This window comes from Pteropus alecto, unplaced genomic scaffold (genome assembly GCF_000325575.1).
Source record: "Pteropus alecto unplaced genomic scaffold, ASM32557v1 scaffold164, whole genome shotgun sequence".
Lineage (NCBI taxonomy): Eukaryota > Metazoa > Chordata > Mammalia > Chiroptera > Pteropodidae > Pteropus > Pteropus alecto.
Genome location: NW_006439568.1, coordinates 21674762 through 21694471, shown reverse-complemented (window position 1 = coordinate 21694471; position 19710 = coordinate 21674762). Strand labels below are relative to the sequence as shown.

At 36.7% G+C, this 19710-nt stretch overlaps 1 protein-coding gene across 1 annotated transcript in view; it reads right to left on the bottom strand.

The window, feature by feature from the left end:
- Nucleotides 1-608: 608 nt before the first annotated feature.
- The window catches only part of ANKRD46 (ankyrin repeat domain 46), a 29472-nt gene continuing 10370 nt past the window's right edge, over nt 609-19710 (bottom strand). The window contains exons 2-5 of the mRNA XM_006916647.3: nt 10979-11079; nt 8335-8672; nt 7026-7184; nt 609-2663 (exon numbers count right to left, since the gene is read on the bottom strand). Of these exons, the coding sequence (XP_006916709.1) occupies nt 2447-2663; nt 7026-7184; nt 8335-8645 (687 nt within the window). The 5' untranslated portion in view covers nt 8646-8672; nt 10979-11079 and the 3' untranslated portion in view covers nt 609-2446. The remainder of the gene's footprint in view (nt 2664-7025; nt 7185-8334; nt 8673-10978; nt 11080-19710) is intronic.

The following is a 19710-nucleotide window of genomic DNA, read 5'->3' as shown; positions in this document are numbered from 1 at the left end:
CTATGGAAGATTTTCTGAATATGTGAGGGTTTTGAGCTTAAATTTTAAAAGTTAGTAACACTGGGAGGATGTGGGGAAATGGTACGTTACAGAAGCAGGAGAAGATAAGTATTATGGGACAGGAGTGGAAAATTTAGTAACATGCTGCTGAGACAGCATCAGGCGAGGTTCTAGATGGCACTGCTGCCAGGTTCATGACAGCAGGGGATAAGAAAAAGCAAGCTTATAACTGAGGACAGAGCCTCCATCAGGAACGCCTGTTCCACTATGTCCTAGCTATGACCTTGAATGAGCTACTTAACCCTCCAGTTAGAGCCCTCATGTTATAAAAGGGGGAGATGTAGTGAGGCGGGGAGGAACACAAGGAAGAAATAAACTAAGGCATGTAAAGTGACCTGTATAATTGGAAGATGCTTAATCAAGGTAGTTATTATCACTTTTAAATTCACAAGCAATTCACCCAAATTAGTTTCAGAGCATTTATAAGGCTAATTTATATAAACTTGGTATACCTATTACATCAGGTTTAGAAAAAAACTCTTTTAAAACAGCCAACTGCAACCCATTTTTAAAAAACCTTAAATTAAAAGAAAAACAATGAAAATGGATTGTGATTAAGAGATTATAAATACATTTATTGGCAGTGTTACTGAATTTTGAATGCAAAGAATAGGATACAAAGAAATCAGCACTTAAAAGGAAACATCGCTCTTAGAAATGCAACATATTTACATATGTTTAACTAATTTTGCCTATCTGTTTAGATTTACAAGCAAATGTAAAACGAATCCCACAACTTTCATACTGAATATACTTCGATTTCTAGTGTTCTAGTGTCCTCTGTTCTAAATTAGAGTTCGCTGTTTTTTCCCATATTTACACCAAGTGTTATTTATTTTGTTTGTATCTAACCTAAAAGCAAGACTCTGAGCTGATAATGAAGCAGCGAGGTAAATCAGGAATTTTAAAACAGCTCCTTAGGAAAGGATAAAGCCACATGAAAGAAAATACCTCAATTCTAGATATGTAAATACAAAAGAGAAAATAATGAGATGCAAAACGAACTGCAGAAATACAGATTCTATTCTAAACTATAATTTCTAATCCTAGCAACAATTCAATTAGCAGGAGCTTGGATGCCTTTGTTTTCAAAAGTAAAGCCATTAGTTCCTTCACTACAGTTTTCTGACTATACCCAATGAGTAATTATCAAGTCTTCAGATTCCTTTTTAATAACCCAAGAATATGGTTTATACATAACAGAATCATTAACAAAAGAGGCCTTCAAACATACTGCTGAAAACTGCAATGTAGTTTGGGGGCCAGATTTCAATTTACATAATATTACCATTTAAAAGCGTTATGACGCCCAGCACAATCGTGTTCAGTGCTATTAACTCAGAAACACTCCATCTGTTCTTGCCATCAGAGAACTGCGGTTGTGGATGGGATTGTTATGACAAGTCTACAGGGCCTCTGAACAGGACTGCAAACAAAATGAAATAATTATGAACTATGATACAATTGTGACACCATGGCAAGCTTATAGAACTGAATTTTTCACTATAATAATAGCACTACCAAATTACAGTGACAGTTAAATATCATAATTATTTTTTCCCTGCTAACTATTGAACAGAAAAAGTGTTTTCTGATTATATTTCTGATGAACAAAGTTATCTTTGAAATAAATACTAGGGGAAATTGAAAAATGAACAAAATGAAGTCATGTTCATTTTTTACAGAGATTAACAAAAAGCGGTTTACAAAAACAAAACAAAACCAAAATAGTCCTAAAAACAAATATAAGATCAAATCAATTATTTTTGAAGAAAATATAGCTTACTTTCGAAAGTTCTATTTGGTTTGTGACTAGACTTGAAAGTATTAAAATAAATCAAATGGATTCCAACAATACTGATTTACTATGTGGGATTTGAAAAAAGCACTTCAAGTTTTAAGCTGAATATTTCACTCTCTCCCCTACTCCCAGAGAATGTGAATAAAAGGAGAAAAGGGGCTCTTGCAAAAATAAACAAAAACAAAACAAAACCACCAACCAAAACTAATCAAAACCTTTTCCTTTTTGAACACTTCGCTTTAGTTGGTCCTATATTAGGGTAGGTTTCTATAGCAAGGACTTCCTAGTCTCTTCCTTCACCTTTCATTCTTCAGCCATTTCCATGTTTTCATCAAACCTGTGTAGACTTTCCTAAGAAGTCAGGTTGAGTCAGAGGTAGCTTTAGGATGCAGTATACTTGAATACAGTATATAGTTAGTTCAAATAAACATGTTGTTCTAAAAGGATTTCAATACATAAAAATGCAAAAAAAAAAAAAAAAAAAAGTACAGCTCTCACTGCTTTGCACTAAGAAAACAATTTTGAGAAACTGAGAAATATTAGAAGCCAGGAAACAGACTTCTGCCTCATCTTCCAGGGGCTCCTTTAATGCACCAGTTCAGGCTGGTTTTCTACGAAGGGTAGCACCCCACTCACATAGTAGGCAATGCCAAGAGACAGCAAAGCAATGACAAAGATCAAGAGCAAAACCCTCCAGAAGCCCAGATCCTCTACGAACTCCTGCCATGTGGTTCGGAAGCTGGACAGGACTCCTTCGCCCTGCTGTAGGTTGGGATTGAGGAGAGAATGGCTTTCCATGGCACTGTGGAAGAAGCAAAGAGAAAATAAAACAGCATGAAATAACACATTCCATTCACTCCGAAAACATAAAACAATAAGGAACTGTATTACTTGGAAAAGACCAACCTTATAATACAACACTCACAAGAAGAAAACTGACATATATACATATACTCTCACACACTTATGTACTGATTTATGTACATCTGCACTTAATCTGGACAATCTACCCTAAACTGTAAACTGCTAAACCGTAGTGATTATGTTTCTTGGTTTTGTATTTAGCAGAGTCAAAGTTAAAAATCCTTTTCTAATAAAAAGTTCCCATGCAGAAGTCTTGAAGTAGATCAAATGAGTTGTTTCCATCAGGTGATAAACCAAAACACATTTGGTTATTTTAAATTGAGAATTTAAAATGAAAATTCATAATTTGAGAATTCATGTTAATGAAGATAAGCAAAGACGGGCAAATCTAAAAAACTGTTTAATAAAGTACGTGACTCTTAAAAGGGGATTATTATTAATTTAGTTTAATAATCGGACCAATGAAGGAATTCCTCCTTTTAACTGTAATTCTCTAATAATGGATGCGTACTCCCCAGTCTGTTGGACATTTGAACACATTTACTCATTAGGAATTCTTCTTAATAGTTTCCCCCCATTGGTCTTAGTTCTATCTTGTATTATAATACAGAATAAGTACCTCTTCTGCATAAAGGCTGAATCTAGTTGAAATAAGGTAGTATAAACACCATAAAAACACTGATTCTGATTTTAGAGCTATAGCGACATGAAATATGACTGCTATGAATAGAAAACAGTATATCTGACTTTGGTATCTGGAAGCCCATAATGTGAATTCAAAGCTCTAAGGGATTAGCACCCACACTTAAGTCACAACATGCAGGCCCAATAACAGAGTACCATTTAAATTAAAGACACAATGACCATAATCATATGTATCAACTACCTATTGCTTATAAAAGGTTGTTACTACCCTACCTAAACCCCTTCTCTTCATATTCTTCCAACTATCTGGGTACAGAACAATGAAAACGACATAAAACAATGTCTTGGAGTTTGGTTCACTATGCAAAATTGGCAGTTTTTTTTTTTTTAACCTACAACTTTTACTTCTTGACACTGTTAACCATAGGTTCTTCGGCCTTTATTAGTATTAGAGGTCTTCTCTTATCATGGGATGCTGACTTCCTAATGCACCAGTCTGTTGGACATCCAAAACATTTTTCATATTAAAAGATGTTTATTCTCTGAATAAGAGAAGATATTTACAGCAGAAATCTACAATACAAAAATTTAAGAAAATTCAAGCAAGTTCAAAAAATAAGAGTAGAACACTGAGAAGGCCTAAATCCATAAAACTGTAAACAAAATCAGGAGAGGTTAATTCTGACTTGCATGAAATTTACTGACTATATGTGAGTTGACATGATCTTACTCAAAGATGTTAGATGTAAAATGTGAATTCTCAGTTTAGCATTCTCCAGGAACTCATGAAGCTCTGCCAGTCAGAATGTTCTAGCGACTCTATTCAACAAAATGTTTTCTATTGTCCAGGAAATACCCAATTCTAGCATGATGGTGTGTGTGTATGTGTGTAATTTTTTTGTACATGTGTCATCCACATTGTCTTTGTCATCCTGTATCTACGAAGTAAAAAGGAATTAAATTAAACTTAGGCTATTTGGTGGAGTGGGGAAATCTTTTCCACCAATTTGATTTATAGGCCCTTAAGAAATTATGCTATGTCTCAGGGAAACCGAAGGGAAATGGAAAATATTGTAGTAAACACATTCAAATTCTTTCTTTGCCTTCTGCTCTAGAAAAAGCTGTTTCACAGCCATAATGCCATGTGCTAGCCAATCCGTTTGAGCTTTTTTTCTCAAAACTTTTTTGAGATATAATTCTGATACCATAAATTTACCTTTTCAATGTGCACAATTCAGTGGTTTTTAGTATATTCACAAAGTGACTCTATTTCCACAACATTTTTATCACTTCTATAAGAAACTCTGTGCCCACAGCAGTCACTTCCCATTGCCCCTTACCCCACCTCCTGGCAAGCCCTAATCTACTTTTTATTTGCCAATTCTGGACATTTCACATAAATGGAATCATATAATATATGGCCTTTTGTGACTGACTTCTCTCATGTAGCATGTTTTCAAAGTTTATCCATGTTGTAGCATGTACCAGGATTTCATTCCTTTTTACAGTGGAATAATATTCCACTGGATGGCTAGATAACGTTTTGTTATTCATTTATCAGTTGATGGACTTTTGGGTGTTTGCCACCTTTTGGCTATTATGAATAACGCTGCTATGAACATTTGTGTACAAGGTTTTGTGTGAACATATTTTCAATTTTCTTCGGTATACACCTAGAAGTGGAACTGCCGGGTCATATGGTAATACTGTGTAACTGTTTGATGAACTGCCAGATTGCTTTTCAAAGCAATTATACTATTTTACATTCCTACCAGCAATGTATCAGGGTTCCAATTTCTCCACATCCTTGCCAACACTTGTTATTGTCCATCTTTTTGAGTATAGCTATGTTCCTGGGTGTGAGTGTATTTCACTGTGGTTTTGATTTGCATTTCTCTAATGACTAATGATGTTACCTTTAAGCTCTTTAATTTGAGCTTCAACCACTACGTTTCTATCATGACGCTGAGGGGCAAGAGTAAGATGAGACAACCAAGATATGACAGCCTGATAGTGCTAAATTAATAATTCAATTTGTGAAGAACTGGCTGTATACAGTTGCTGTAAATAATACAAATTTTCATGAAGTGAAATGGCAGGTATGTGAAAGAAAGAAGAGTAAATATTTCATACTGAGCTGCTCAAAAGACTAATTACTTAAGTAATCACAACTGAGGCAAAATAGAGTTAAGAATTAATTTCTGATAAAGAGATGTCAAGACATGAACTATTAAAATATATCAAGCAAAAATAAAAACATATTCTTGAATAATTATCATGGTAAAGAAGCTTAAGGTAATTTACTACTATTTTATAGAAAGATGAGAATAAGTTTCAAGTTATTTTGGAAGAACGTGATCATAATAAATATTACCTAATGCTATTATTTTGTTATTAAATTGCTTATGGTATTCTAAGAGCCCACCCAAAGTACACAGGGAAGAGAAAAAGGGCTTGCAAATGCATCTTCAACTTCCTGCTTATTTTACCTATTTGTCAGCTTTCAGTGATAACTCATGAGAAGCATGCCCTCTTCTAGAAGTAAAACCCTTTATGTTCTTTGGACAGCAATAAATATTTGAAAGTATGTAAACAAACAGCCCTAAGCTTGAGTGGAATTAATGGTCCTCGGGGAGTACCCCAGTCAGCACATGAAGAGGAAGGAAAGCGATCATGAGTACAAAGGTATCGAAGGGTGAACTACAAAAAATGGAGAGGATTTCATTTAGAACTAAAAGAAACAATGACTCCAACAGTCTACTAGGTACATAGGATCCTAAATCCAAGTGCTGGTTCATCAGTTACTGGGTCAACAACTGATAACGGCTCCGGAAATACATTCCACTAAAAACTGTAGGTGGAGTCTATAGTAAACTCCTGGTCCTCCTGACCTGGTATAATCTGGAAGGTTGGAACTCCTTGCCAGACAACCAAATACATGCTAGTACAACAAAGTCTGGCCTATTGACTTTATTTGTTGAGCTAGTGAGGCTAGGAGAAAAAATAGTTTGTCATCTTTTCAGAGCTCCCTGAACTGTGTTCTGACTGCGTCTAGATGAGAAATGATATATTTAAGACCCTGTCAGTCACTGCATCTTAGTTTCAATTACTTAGAGGAGCCCAAATTTCATTTGTTGCAACTCATGTGAAGGTCACTTCCGCTTTCACATTACTGAATTATGTATGTGTTAAACCTTGTCTTACCTTCTCTCCTTTTGTTTTACCTTTTCTCAGCAGTCTACTTTCCTACCTCTGAAACTACCTTTTTGGTTTTTTTTAATATTATCTAAGTTCTTAGCCTTACTTATCTTTCCCCTCCTTTTTTGAAATTCCATGCTTTTAGTGACTGATAGTAAAATTCTCCGTTTCCTTCCCTCAAATTCGGCTCTTACCCACCTCTTCCCCCTGTACTGCCAGTACAGCAGGCTGGCTTCCTTGCACAGCGACTAATAGAACATTGCGTGCAAGTGGGCACGTAGTGCTTTCTGTTAATAGCTTCTCGACTGTAATCTGGAGCCACGGGGCCTATGTAAAGTTCAAAGAAAGTATCAAAGCTCTGCACTTGAAAGCAAATAAATATAAAGTTCATGAAGCTGTCATAAAAGATCCAGAGACTTAAAGTGACTTGCCCATTAAAAAAATATCTCTTAAGTACCTTTCACTCTCAGCTGTCTGCATGGTCTCCAGTTTTGAGTGGGTTCCTCTGTTAAATCCTTTTACCTCCTGTTCTTCCAAAGATTCCAGCAGTCGGATGACATCTTTATTCACTCCCCTGCGCTTTGCCAGAACTAAGGGTGTAGCACCTTGATGGTTGCTAAAAAAAGGCATAAAAATAAAGAGGTATCACAGCAGTTGTATTGCACTGTCAGTACCTTTTGTGTAGACGGTGAAGAAGGCATGGGCCCAATTAACTCAAAATTAAAACCCAGAGCAGAACCAATAGTAGAGCCGGAACCTGACTTTTGAGTTAACCTTTTTTTCTTCTAGGGGAAAAGGAAAAAGAATATGTAGGTGAAAGAGTGGATAAATGAGAATGAATAAAAGAAAAAGAAGGCATCTTCCCAGAAATTAACTGGAAAATCTAGTTCTAGATTTGTTCTTATTTGATGTTTACATTTTATTGGAAGAGTACTTGTACTAAAAAAAAAAAAAAAAAGTCTAAGAATTAAAAAAAAATCCCAAAGGCAACCAAATAAGCTGCTTTGGTACACTTAGCTAATAATAGGGGAGAACTTGAATTACACTGAATCCTGTAGTCAAGTTCCACCACATACTGTCCTTATAGTAGCAGAACCACTTTCTGTCTTATTCAGATTTAGCGACATTACAGCACCAATAAATTAGGGAAACATATAAGTGTAGTTTAAAGAGCATGCTCAGTTTTAAAGGCGGCCTGACATCTTTGCCACTCAAAAGAGCGGGCATCTCTAAAACAAAGAAAACCACTTCTTCAAATTGTTCAGTATAAAAAGGACTCTGAGCCCCAGAGAGATTATGAAGCTAGCAGGAATAGTATATAGTCAAAGGCAAATAAGCTATGTGACCTTTGTTAAGTCATTTAACCCTTCTCATCTCAACTACTTCATCTGTAAAATGAAGATAACACCTACCACAAGAGCTACTCATTCTGAGGATCAAATGAGCTAACTTAAGTAAACCCAACCCATAACAGCTTTACAACAAAGGATATTTTTCTTCTTTTTCCCTCGTCTTCCAATACGCAATTAACTAGCAGAACCTAGCCACTATTTTCACAGAACTTACACTGTTTCAGCATAAATCTAGAAGTCAGATCCTTGTTCCCTTACTCCCTCAACAAGACTCCACTGTTTTCAATGCCTTTCTGAATGTGTCACTACAATGGATGAATGAGGGAACAAAATCAATAGACTCCAAGATTAGACCACTGGTTGAGAGACTAATGGGAAGAAATGACTAGACTTCAAAAACCACAGAGAACTTACCAAATATCAATTTTGAGTCCATTGGAAACTAAGAATTGAATAGTATCCACATGACCACAGAGATGAAGAGCTGTGTTCCCTTGATAATCTGTGGCCAAAAGATCAGCACCAAATTTATGCAACAACTGGCAGATGTCTACATTCCCCCGGGCTGCTGCAAGGTGAAGGCCTGTTCTGCCTCTGCTGTCACGAATATTTGGGTCAAAGCCACTTTCCAAAAGCCGCTTGGAATAGTTAAAGTCTCCATCAATACAGGCTTGTAGCAAGGGCACATTAGTCTGAGAAGAATCATTTACAAAAACGTAGGACATTGTTCTGATGTGGTGGATAGAATATGCCTGTAATGAAATACGAGGTGAGTGAGAGTCAGTGAAGCCAAACTAAATCAAGACAATGAAGTCATTTAGAAAAGCACTTTTTCTTATCCTTCTTGGCCTCCTGCCTCTAATAAATTACCTCACCAAACAGAAACAAGAACAAAGTTATCAATTATATTTTATTTTCCATTAAAATGTCTTATTTTCTTCATATCTGCTGGATCAAAATTGCAACTAAATTACTATAAAGTTCTATTTTCCTTTTCATCATGTAAAAAGATTAAGAGATATTTTTAAAGTTAAGCAAGATATAATTGCTTAGATTTAAGTTTATTGTATTGTCAGAAGACATACACACAATCCTTAGACTTCAAAGAACCGTCTATACACACGTATACATGCAAATGCTACTGCTGTTAATTAAAATAAAGTAATTCTCTTTCATACAGATGCTTCTTAGTGTATTTGAGATATTCTAAATACACTAAGAACCGTCTGCTCAAAAGTTAACTAAATCAGCATGAAAAAAACACAAATAACTTAACATTCAATAAGGATGTGCTAAATGTCATATTTATAGCGCAACCTTCAAATTTTAATAGAAAGGGAAAAACAGAAAAGTAACAAACTGATGTTAAAAACTGGAAATATCATTAAATCAATTCAGACTGTCTGTCTTTTTTACAGTATTGACCCTATTCTGCTCTGTTCTACAGCTACTTAAATATCTGACTTTACCAAACTCCCATTGGCTAAGACTGAGAGATGAGAAAAACCAAGTGTGTCTGGGAACACAGAGCTGGGACAAAGGCAGCGATCTCGACTGTGTCCATTCTAATGCTTCACCCACTTGAGCAGTGTAGCCTCACCAGTCAGTCTGTCCACAACTCTTTCACTGATACTTCCCTGCTCCAGTGGTCTCTCAGTGCAGCTCTCTCTGCCTGTCTCTCTCCTCCTTGGTTCATTTAAGAAAAAGTGAGAGCCTGACAAAAGAACCTTTACTAAGAAATTGAAGAGAAAACAAAGCAAAACAAGGAAACAAAAGCAGTGGCTGATATGTTTATAGAGATGGCTCCCTTACTCTGAGGTTACAAAAGCTTAGTCACAGACAGGCTTGGCTTATAACTTATCGGCCAAAGTCTTTCTTTCTGGAACGCCGATGGAACTGGATGCTAGACCCATCTACTCCTATGCGTAACCTGAGGGGGCGTCTGAAAAGCGTGGCTGTGGAGTTTGGTGAGATTCTTGGCACCTGCTCCTTTCAGCCCGGTTTCCCAGCAGTCCCTCTGATCCCGGGCTTCCTGGTCCCATGGGTTCTCCGTGCAGAGGGGAAACAGTCACACGTGCTAGGGCCTGTGCTGAGCCAGGCATCACACTAGGGGTTCATAATCGATTTTACTTAACCTTCCTAACAACTCCATGGGATGGTTTATTACACCTGAATTTTAGTAAGAAGTCAGCGAAGGACATTAAGCCAAGAAAATGGCATGGTCTTATATTAGTCTTTCAGAAAGATTACTCTGCTGGCAGTACGGAGAGGTCAGATTGGAGGGGGTCAAGGTTGGAGATAGGGAGGTTGATTGGTAGGTCACTGCAGAATTCCAGACAAGAAATGATGAGAGCCTTATCTAAGGCAGTGACAGGGAGAAAGGGCATATTGGAGAAGGATATAAAAGACAGAATTAGCATAACTTAATGACCTGTTGGATATAAAGGGTATAAAGGAGCTGTTAAGGATAATTCTAAATAAGGGAAAAATCTGCTTATGATTAGGAATTACGGAGATCAAGATAAAATAAACTTCAGATTATGATACTACATAATGCTTTTTAAAGAAATTAACCCAATGAGAAAAAAAAAAAATTACTCAATAAAATAATCAAGAATTCTCTTTTGAGAGTAATCTGCCTATTTTCCCCTAAAGTACTCATTAGATTGGGTCATTAAAAAAGACTAAGCTATCATAAACTGTTTAAAAAATAAACCACCAGGTCTCAAGTGCTTTTCAAGATGTAATGTGCTTTGGTTAAACTCTGTATGAATAGATAATGAAAAACAATCTACTTGGTGTTTTTGGTTCAAACACAGTAAGAATTCTTGTGGTTTGCAGACTGGGATTCTTTTGAATGTTGGCTAAGTAAAAAAAGCCTTTCTTGTCTATTTTTTAAGAAAGAATAAGTGTGGTGTATTGTGTGAGTTTCTTTGCGTCCTTGAGAAACTGCTAACCTTACCCCTAAATTTAATAAGCTCAATGACAGATAACATTTTTCATCTTGATCACAGAACTGAACCCGCCCTAAACCAAGGACACAGTAGAAAATACTCACGTAGGCCTTAAGATTAGATCTTTCTTTCAGTGGTCACCTGGCAGTTTCTCTGAATTCTGAAGAAGGTTCAACAGGATATCCAGAAACGTGCTGGCAAGGATCTACGGCAAATCGAAAATTCAGTTATAATGAAGGTGTGGTGTAGAAAAGGACTCACTGTTCTAATAAATACAGACAAGCTAGTGGGGCCTGTACGTATTCTCCAGAAAATCTACGGGTATGGCATCAACTTATGAGGCTAGTACAGTAAGTGACGAGTAATAAGGTAGTGAAAAGAAAGAAGGGCTTAATAAAGAGCGGCTCTGTTGCCTGCGAACAAGACAGCATAGTCAGAAAGATAGAAGAAGAATCAAATTATGTGCCAGCAGTGGAGAAAAAAATTGGGCTCCAAAAATTCACTCTAAGTCACTGAAATTCAGAATGCATATTTTTCACATCAATGGTGGTTAGATCTCAGGTTAGCCCACAAAAGCATTTTTAAAAATATGAGGTATAAAAAAGTAGAAACAACCAATACTTATATTTTAACCAAACAGAATACATTTAAGGAAAAATATTTCTTATTTATCTTGAATGCTGGTACTTAAATCCCAAGATTGTCCTTCCTCTTTTATTTTCAGTGTGAAAGAAAAACTGGCTCAAATCTATCTGCAGTCTTTTCCATGTGCCTGTGCTGAACCCTGGTGCCATTCCACCTTCACGCTTTCCTGGGTCTCAGTCAGGTGTCTCTGTGCACTGAGAGACATTTCAGTGGTACCCTGTCTGTCCCACTGCACTCTTCTCTTGAAGGATCCCTAAAAAGGAAGTCATGAACAGGCAGTATGGACAACAAAAAACCAGTACTAATTTGCCAAACAAACATTTACTGTGTGCCTGAAATGTGCCAGTGGTGGGGTATAAAGTTTAAATCTCAAATTTACAGCTCCGGCTAGAATCCAGGCTAACCTTTCAGTCATTCACGTTCACTGTTATCAAATCCCTTTAAATAAACTTACATAGGGGAATAATTAATGGTACTTTATGAAGTTCCATTTACAATAGGTAAGGCAGGTTGTATCATAAGGGCTACCGGTGCTGGGTTAGAAGTGAAGACCAGGGCTGACGAACTATACATGAGGACCAGTCTCACAATAGTGTCAACAAATAGCATGATGGCTGAGAATACACAAAACATCTACCCTCAACTGTTTCTAGTTTGTTTTTTTTCTATAATACCAATTAGACAAACTTCATTACACAGAGTCACTTAATCGACTTCTTTGAACAAATACTGATTCACCTAAAGCCAAGTATTTTCCTTTCTTGTCCTGACCCCTGGAGCTGAGTTTTCATGTCTAAAGCCTTTCTCTAATACATAATCTGGCTTTAATTTTCAATGTTAAAATGGAGTAGAGGGGTTATTCTGAAGACAGGAGGGTTCATATTATGAAAAGGACAAGTTTTCTCGTTTGGAGATAGAACTATAGATTATATAATTACACCCCCCCCCATAAGCCTAATGTTCCCTTAAATTCACAAGAAAGACAATATTTCCATCATTTTCTTTTGATATGAGGCCCTGTAAGAAAATAAACTTGATCAAATAACAGATTTACATGATTTCAAACAATATTATACAAATGTATTAGACGTAATTCCTAGAAACCCGCAAAGAAAATGTCTGAGACCCCAATTAAATCTTAATCACTACAAACTAGTCATAGCTTCCTCAAGAAGTTATAGAAGTGAATAAAATTCAGGACACATATTAACTATTGTCCAAAGGGTGAAGAGGACTGGAAATTTTTAAAATTAAGCTTTTTGAGATGATTATAGATTCACATGCAGTTATAAGAAATAATATAGGGATCCTGTGTACCTTTTACCCAGCCAGTTTCCTCCAATAGTAGCATCTTGTAATACTATGGAGTAAAATATCTCAACCAGGACATTGACATTGATAGTCAGGATATAGAACATTTCCATCACGAAGATCTCTAATTATTACCCTTTTTTAGGCACATGTATTTCCCTCTCACCCCACCCCTCCTTATCCCCCAGAAACCACTACTGTCTTCCATTTTTATAATATTGTCATTTCAAGAATGTTGTATAAATGGAACGATACAGTATGTAATCTGTTCGGATTGCTTTTTTTTTTTTCCTTGCTCAACATAATTCTCTGGAGATTTGTCAAAGCTGTTTTATCAATAGTTTCTTTTTTATTGCTGAGTAGTATTCCATGGTATGGGTGTTACCAGCTTAACCATTCATCTATCGAAGGACAGACATGTGGTTGTCTCCAGTTTATGGTTGTTACATTAAAGCTTCTAAAACATTCAGGAACATATTTTTATGTGAACGTAAGTCTTCATTTTTCTGGGACAAATAACCAGGAGTACAATTGCTGGGTTGTATGGAGGCCTAAAGATTTTGACAAAAAGGCTGTTGAGTGTGAAGGTGCCCGCCTTCCCCATACAAAGGAAGAAGTAAAATCTTCTTTGGGGTCATTTATCTGGGTGCCTCGGGCAATCAGGAAAGTGAGAGGTTACTTATGGAAGAGCTCACAGGACCAAGCGCTTGGAAGGGCTCAGGTGGATGCCCTGGCATTTACCAAGGTAAGTAATAAGAACCATTCCACAAGTAGAGCTAAAGACACTGATGTGTGAAATAACCCCAGAAAGTGAACTCGTGTGTTTCAAGATTTACAGAGGGGAGTCTGTTCCCCCGTAAATGGACGTGAAAGCTAAGCACACTGAAGCTGCTTTTAAAGGTGAGGAATGCAGAAGGGAGAGAGATGTGATACAGTTTGACTCTCCTGGGAGGGGCTGCTTTTAGGAGCATACAATGCTATAGAGAGGCAGTTATTCTACAGTCAGAGGCTGTTCAAAGAGGTTGGCTACTCCATCCAGAACGTATCTGGAGCTGGACAGCCTGGGTTTGAAACCCACTACAGCTACTTACTTAACTGTGTGACTTATGTGCCCCCAAAATACCAATTACTGCCCTCCCAAGGTTGGGCACAGCTCTGGGGAGACCAGTCTTCCACTGTACCGAAGATGGCTGGCACAGAACACTGATTTCTGGTAACACACCAGCTTCTAACACTGGGGTGGCCTCTAGTGGGGAGTAAAGACCTTCAGGAAAGAAAAAAGAGAACTGCTTCTCGGCATAAGGAAAACCACAAGAACAGTCAGTAGTGGGAATAGGCAAGCCCCAGAAAGCCCTGTTTGTTCACCACGGCCTGGTTCCTTAGGGACAGTGTCCAATGACTGTCTCAGAGGCCGACTTGCTGGGATTATTAAAAGCAGGACTCTGGTGGTCAGGTCTTAGAAGGCTGGTGCGGTCCAGCACTGAAAGCTCCTGACCCCACACCCAAGAGACCTCGTGAGGACGGAGTCACCCCACCTTTGAGATGAGGCAGTCATCTAGATCTCAGTTACAAGAGTGTTTGTCTCAATCCAAACAACAAAACAATGAGATTTTAGTGGAAGCTGAGTCACAGACTTGATAGAAAGTTCTAGTTAATATTTTCTTTTATGTTTTTCTTTCATGTTAATCGTAGGTCAATCTGCACAACTTTAGATAGTATTCTTGATGGCTAAGAACTAGTGAAAAAAGCATGTTCCATTTTAACATGTACTGTAACTTTAAATTGGTCTTCTATATTCAATTTCGCCAACTATATATAATGCATTGATTTTTCATTCTGAAAGTCACTGGGAAAGGCAAGACTAAGTGCTACATTCCTGGTTTAAATGAACTGACCACATATGCCTACATAGCAATTTTAACCAGAGATCAGAACACCAGACACTCCAGCAAAATGCAAGGAACATATGGCATATCTGGAGAGATACACTGTTAAACCTACTGCATACATTTTCTAATGTTAAAGAAAAGTACTAAAACTGAGAATGATATATAGTAAATGAAACCCCAAATCTGGATTCTGTATACCTCACTTGGTTAATTCTTACCCCTTTAAAAGGATAGTTATTTTAAAACATAATATAACCTCAAAAAAAGCATAAAACAAAAACCTCCAAGGAAGTCTTTAAATCCTAATTGCTAGCACTTTTAAATACTGTTCTTAAAATTGAAGCACTGCACAGATATTAGGCAAGGAAAAAAGCCATATCAATAAGGAATCTAGCTGTGAGCAAGTAAGAATTTCAACAGCAAGTTAAATACTTCCCAAAACATTAATATATTTTTTCAGTCTGCTTACCTTCAGCAGCTATATTTCTCTAATAGAGTTGTCTTAATTTCCGAGGCTCAGAGGCTAATAAGTAATGCCAATACTCTTGTAAGTGGCGGAGTGGGCTTCAAATTTAGTCTCTAATATTTCCAATATGCCATGCAGCCTCTATACAGTTATCAAGACAATTAGGAGAAAATGGTTCATACAAAGTTGTGTTGCTTGTTTACAACTGTCTGCAAAAATTCCTGCCAGACCATGTCTGTAGATGGCAAGAAATGGGTCTGATCTGTGTATCCTGGCAGATTCCATGGTGCCTGGCACACTGTTTCTTGAAATCCAGGCACAGGAAAATCCAATAATTCTCTGCTGAATGTACACTCAATTGAGTTCACTGTTAATAGGATTTTCAAGTAACATTTTTTTAATGACTAGTTCTACAGTCACTGTAAATTTTTAAAGAAAACACGAAAAAGGAGAAGAAAATAAGTTCCCCATAACCTTACCAAATAGAAATAACTATTATTAATATTTCAGTGTTATGGTCTCTAGCATTTTTTCTCTATATTTATATACTTAATTCATACTATATATACTAATGTTAAACTCTTTTATTTACTATATTGTGAACTTCCTTCCATGTTACCAGTCTTCTATTATAATTTTTAATGGTTCTAGTCTATTGTATGTACCATAATTTTCTTATTGAATAACTGAGCACATTAAAAGTTTTCCCTGTATTTTTCCTATTATTACAGGATTCAAATCCATTGACATTTTAAGCCAATCAAAATGAGAATTTTAAAATAATATTTTTGGTCAAAATTTGAGTACCATAATGGGTTCTTAGGCAACATATTTTAAAGATGTGACACAAATGGATCTGACTATATAATGTACGGCTGTGGAACCAGTCCCATTTCTTTATGAGTGAATCATTTTACTGTGACAGCAATCTTGATGCAATGCTTGTTTTGCTCATTTTCAAGATTTTGGTTTGCAGTTCATCTTAAACTATAGTTCATCTTAAACTAAGCTGGATTTAGGATCTTTATCTACTTTTTGGAAGATTGTCTTAGAAAGGCCTAGGAATTAAATTCTCATGTATCTTATGACTAGGATTCTAATTTTTAACCTTTGAGGTATCTATCCAAAATAAAGACAAATATGTGAATATTTATTTGAGTTCTTAATGAAGGAAGTGGTAGGCCCCTTTCTGAAAGCGTGGTAGTAAGTAAATTAAAAAAAGGAGTTGAAAATACTATCCTTTCAGGATATCCCAACACTACAAGGAACATTTGAAGGAAATTTATAAGTAGAACCTTCTAAATTTTACTTCCAAGGCTCAAACGTAATACATGTTCAATATGAGTAATTTTTAGATAAACCTAGGTCCACCATGGACAGATATATTTTTACCTTATATCTAAATCTGTGGAGAAGTCACATTTTGTAATATTTCCAACACTTTAGTCTAATTTGACTGTGCCTAAAATTCTTAACTTTGGGATTCCATTGTCAAGTTATCAATTACATCATAATAAAAACTTTATTAATGCTGTAAAGGTGGGGTTTGAAATGTGTGAATTACAGAATGCTACTTCAAGAAAGGGCAGTTCATTATGTTTAAGTTCATATAATAATTAAAAGTAGGCTAACCAGGTATTACTTAGTAGAGGTTTTCAGGGAACAAAGCTTAACAAAAAGGGAAAAAAAGAATGTTTGTATATCTGTTATTACTATGCAAACAACTGCTTAGCAACATCTGAGATACATAATATTTAACATTAAGTTGTTATATTCCAGGCATTGTTTTTCCTGTAATAACTGGTTTAATTCTCATAAAAACTCCATAAGGCAAATACTATCATTATCTTCATTTTATGGGTGAAAAAATTAAGGCACTAAGTTTGTTTTCGTAAGATTCTTTTTTACATAATAAACTAGTTGAACAAAAATTTCCATCAAATATTATATAAAGGGAAACATTAGTTCTAGTCCACTCCTTTGAATTAACCCCTTACAATCATTTCACTGAAAATAAACGTCTTTTTAAACTGTAGAAAACCAATAAATATCTGGAAATGTTTCTTACTTCACAGTCTAGCTCATATATTCTGAATTAACTCTCTGCAAACATCTCACATGAAGTAAATTTTTTAAAGTGGGAGAAAACAACAATAAAATGTTTAGAAATGTTTTCTACTTTATAGGAAGTGTCTAAATTCCTAGACTCACTATTCTCAAGTTTGTTACTTATTGGGATACCTAGAAAACATTTAATTTTTTTTTCTCTATCAGGAAATCAAAAAACACCAAACATGGATTTCTGATATGTACTTCCTGCAATATTTATATTACTTTATTATTTGTTTCCATTATTAAGATTTAGTTACAATTCAACTTTTAGAAAGATAATGGCTTAAAATAAATCAAAACTGATTGGTCTTCTTGGATATTTTACTTTATTCTAATACCTTTCAGTATTTTCCAAAATCTTTACTGTATATTTCTACCATGTTTAAAATTCTTAGCAAGAGATTTCCTCCCATTGCAAGTTTCCAGTTTATAATTTGTAATTATATAATAAAAACATTAAATAAGCACTGGAGATCAATTTGAAGTCTTTCATGTACAAATATTACTACTGTAAAATGTTAACTTAATTTTTTTTAATCGGTTTTGTATAGCTACAGCAGCACTTCATTTATATGGCCTAATGGTGCCACCTTGTGGGCTACCTGGGCTTCAAGTGCAACTTTAACATCTAGAACAGGTAAAGCCAGACGTGAGTCACTGAAGTTTCTCTTTAATTTCACAATTATTTATCACTATAATTCTCACTAGCTCTGAATTTGTGAAAATTCAGAGTTGGGAAGTTCAATTTTCCCTAAAAAAGAGTTTACCAACCAAATTAATAGCTAAATGATTCCAGGCCTATTCCGAAATCTTAGCTCATTGAACTCATCTTAGCGGATTTCATTTACATAGAACTAAAGTGCTACAAACATGACGCTCACTGGTGTGACTTAAAAATATAAGAATTACGGGAGACGGGACAAAATGGTGTAGATGATAGAGGCTCTGTTCATCTCTCTTGTGATCAAATCAAAGTTGTGACAGAAACACAGAGCAAACAGCAAGGGAAGTCGTCTGCAATCTAGAAGAACAGAAGCACAACTAGGGAGAGAACTAGAAAGCACCCTGCAATGGGAGTAGGTAGGATGGGGCAAGGACACGAGGCTGCCCAGTGTGGGACAGGGGCTGCGGTAGCTGCAGACGCCTCTTAAGGGGCTGTGTCTGTGAGTGGACTTTCACGGTAACAGACCCGCTTGCTCTGAGCACCAGCGCCAGGTCGGCTGGGCTGGGGCTGGGCAGGGGGTGGAGGGAGGGTGGGGGTGTGGTCAAGGACTTACAGGAGGACACTGAGTTGTTGGAGGGCCTGAGGCAAGGATCTCTCCCAGACAGAAGTGCCAGCATTATCTATTGCTCCTCTGTTGAGCCCTCCCCTCTCCCAGTGCGCAGACTCAGCGCCCGCCCCCAGAGCTGAGACATCAAACTGGATAACAGAGGTTACTCCGCCCAGAGGATTCCCTGAAACCCTGCCTTCCCTAACTCACGGCCCCACCCAAGCCACATCCAAGTGTATTCTTGGAGTCAGGTGCTCTTTGCTGAGCAGAGGAGATTCAAACTGGTGGCAGCTAGCCTCAGTTTCTGGTGTAGTTTCTTGAGACAACTATAAGCACAGCATCTGTGGACTGCTTAATGAATCTTATCAGGTGGCCCAGAGGTGCCCAGGCTGGGGATAAACTTGGCCTGCAGCTGAACCCCTCTCAGGACTGTGCCGCTGGATACCTACTACACAAAGCCACGCTAATAAGACTGGGAGACTTAGGAACTTTGCTTAGTATATAGAAACAGACACAGAAAGGCAGCCAAAATGGGAAGACAATGAAGCAGAAACCATATGAGAGAACAGAATAGAGACCTAGGAATAATGGAGTCAAGCAATCTAACAGAGGCAGAGTTCAAAACATGGTTATAAAGATGCTCAATGAACTTAGGGGAAGTAGATGAACTCAGTGAGAACTTTAACAAAGAGATAAAAACCATAAAAATGGAAATGGAAATTATAAAAGGGAATCAGTCAGAAATGAAGAACAGGTTATCGGAGATGAAGAGTATATGAGATGGAAAAAAACAGAGTGGATAAAGAAGAGGATTGAACCACCGATATAGAGGATGGGGAATCAGAAGGGCAAGAAAAAAGAAGCCAAGACTATAATAATAATTTAAGGAGCCTTCGGGAAACAATTAAATGTAAAAACATTGTGTCATAGGGGTACCTGAAGGAAAATAAGACATTGAAGAGCTATTTGAAGAAATAATGATGGAAGTCTTCCCTAACCTGGTGAAGGAAAAAGACATACAACCCCAGGAAGCTTAGAGAGTCTCAAATAAGATGAACCCGAAGAAGCCCACACCAAGACACATCATAACTAAAATGTTAAATACAAAGAGAGAATCTTAAAAGCAGCAAGAGAAAACAAGA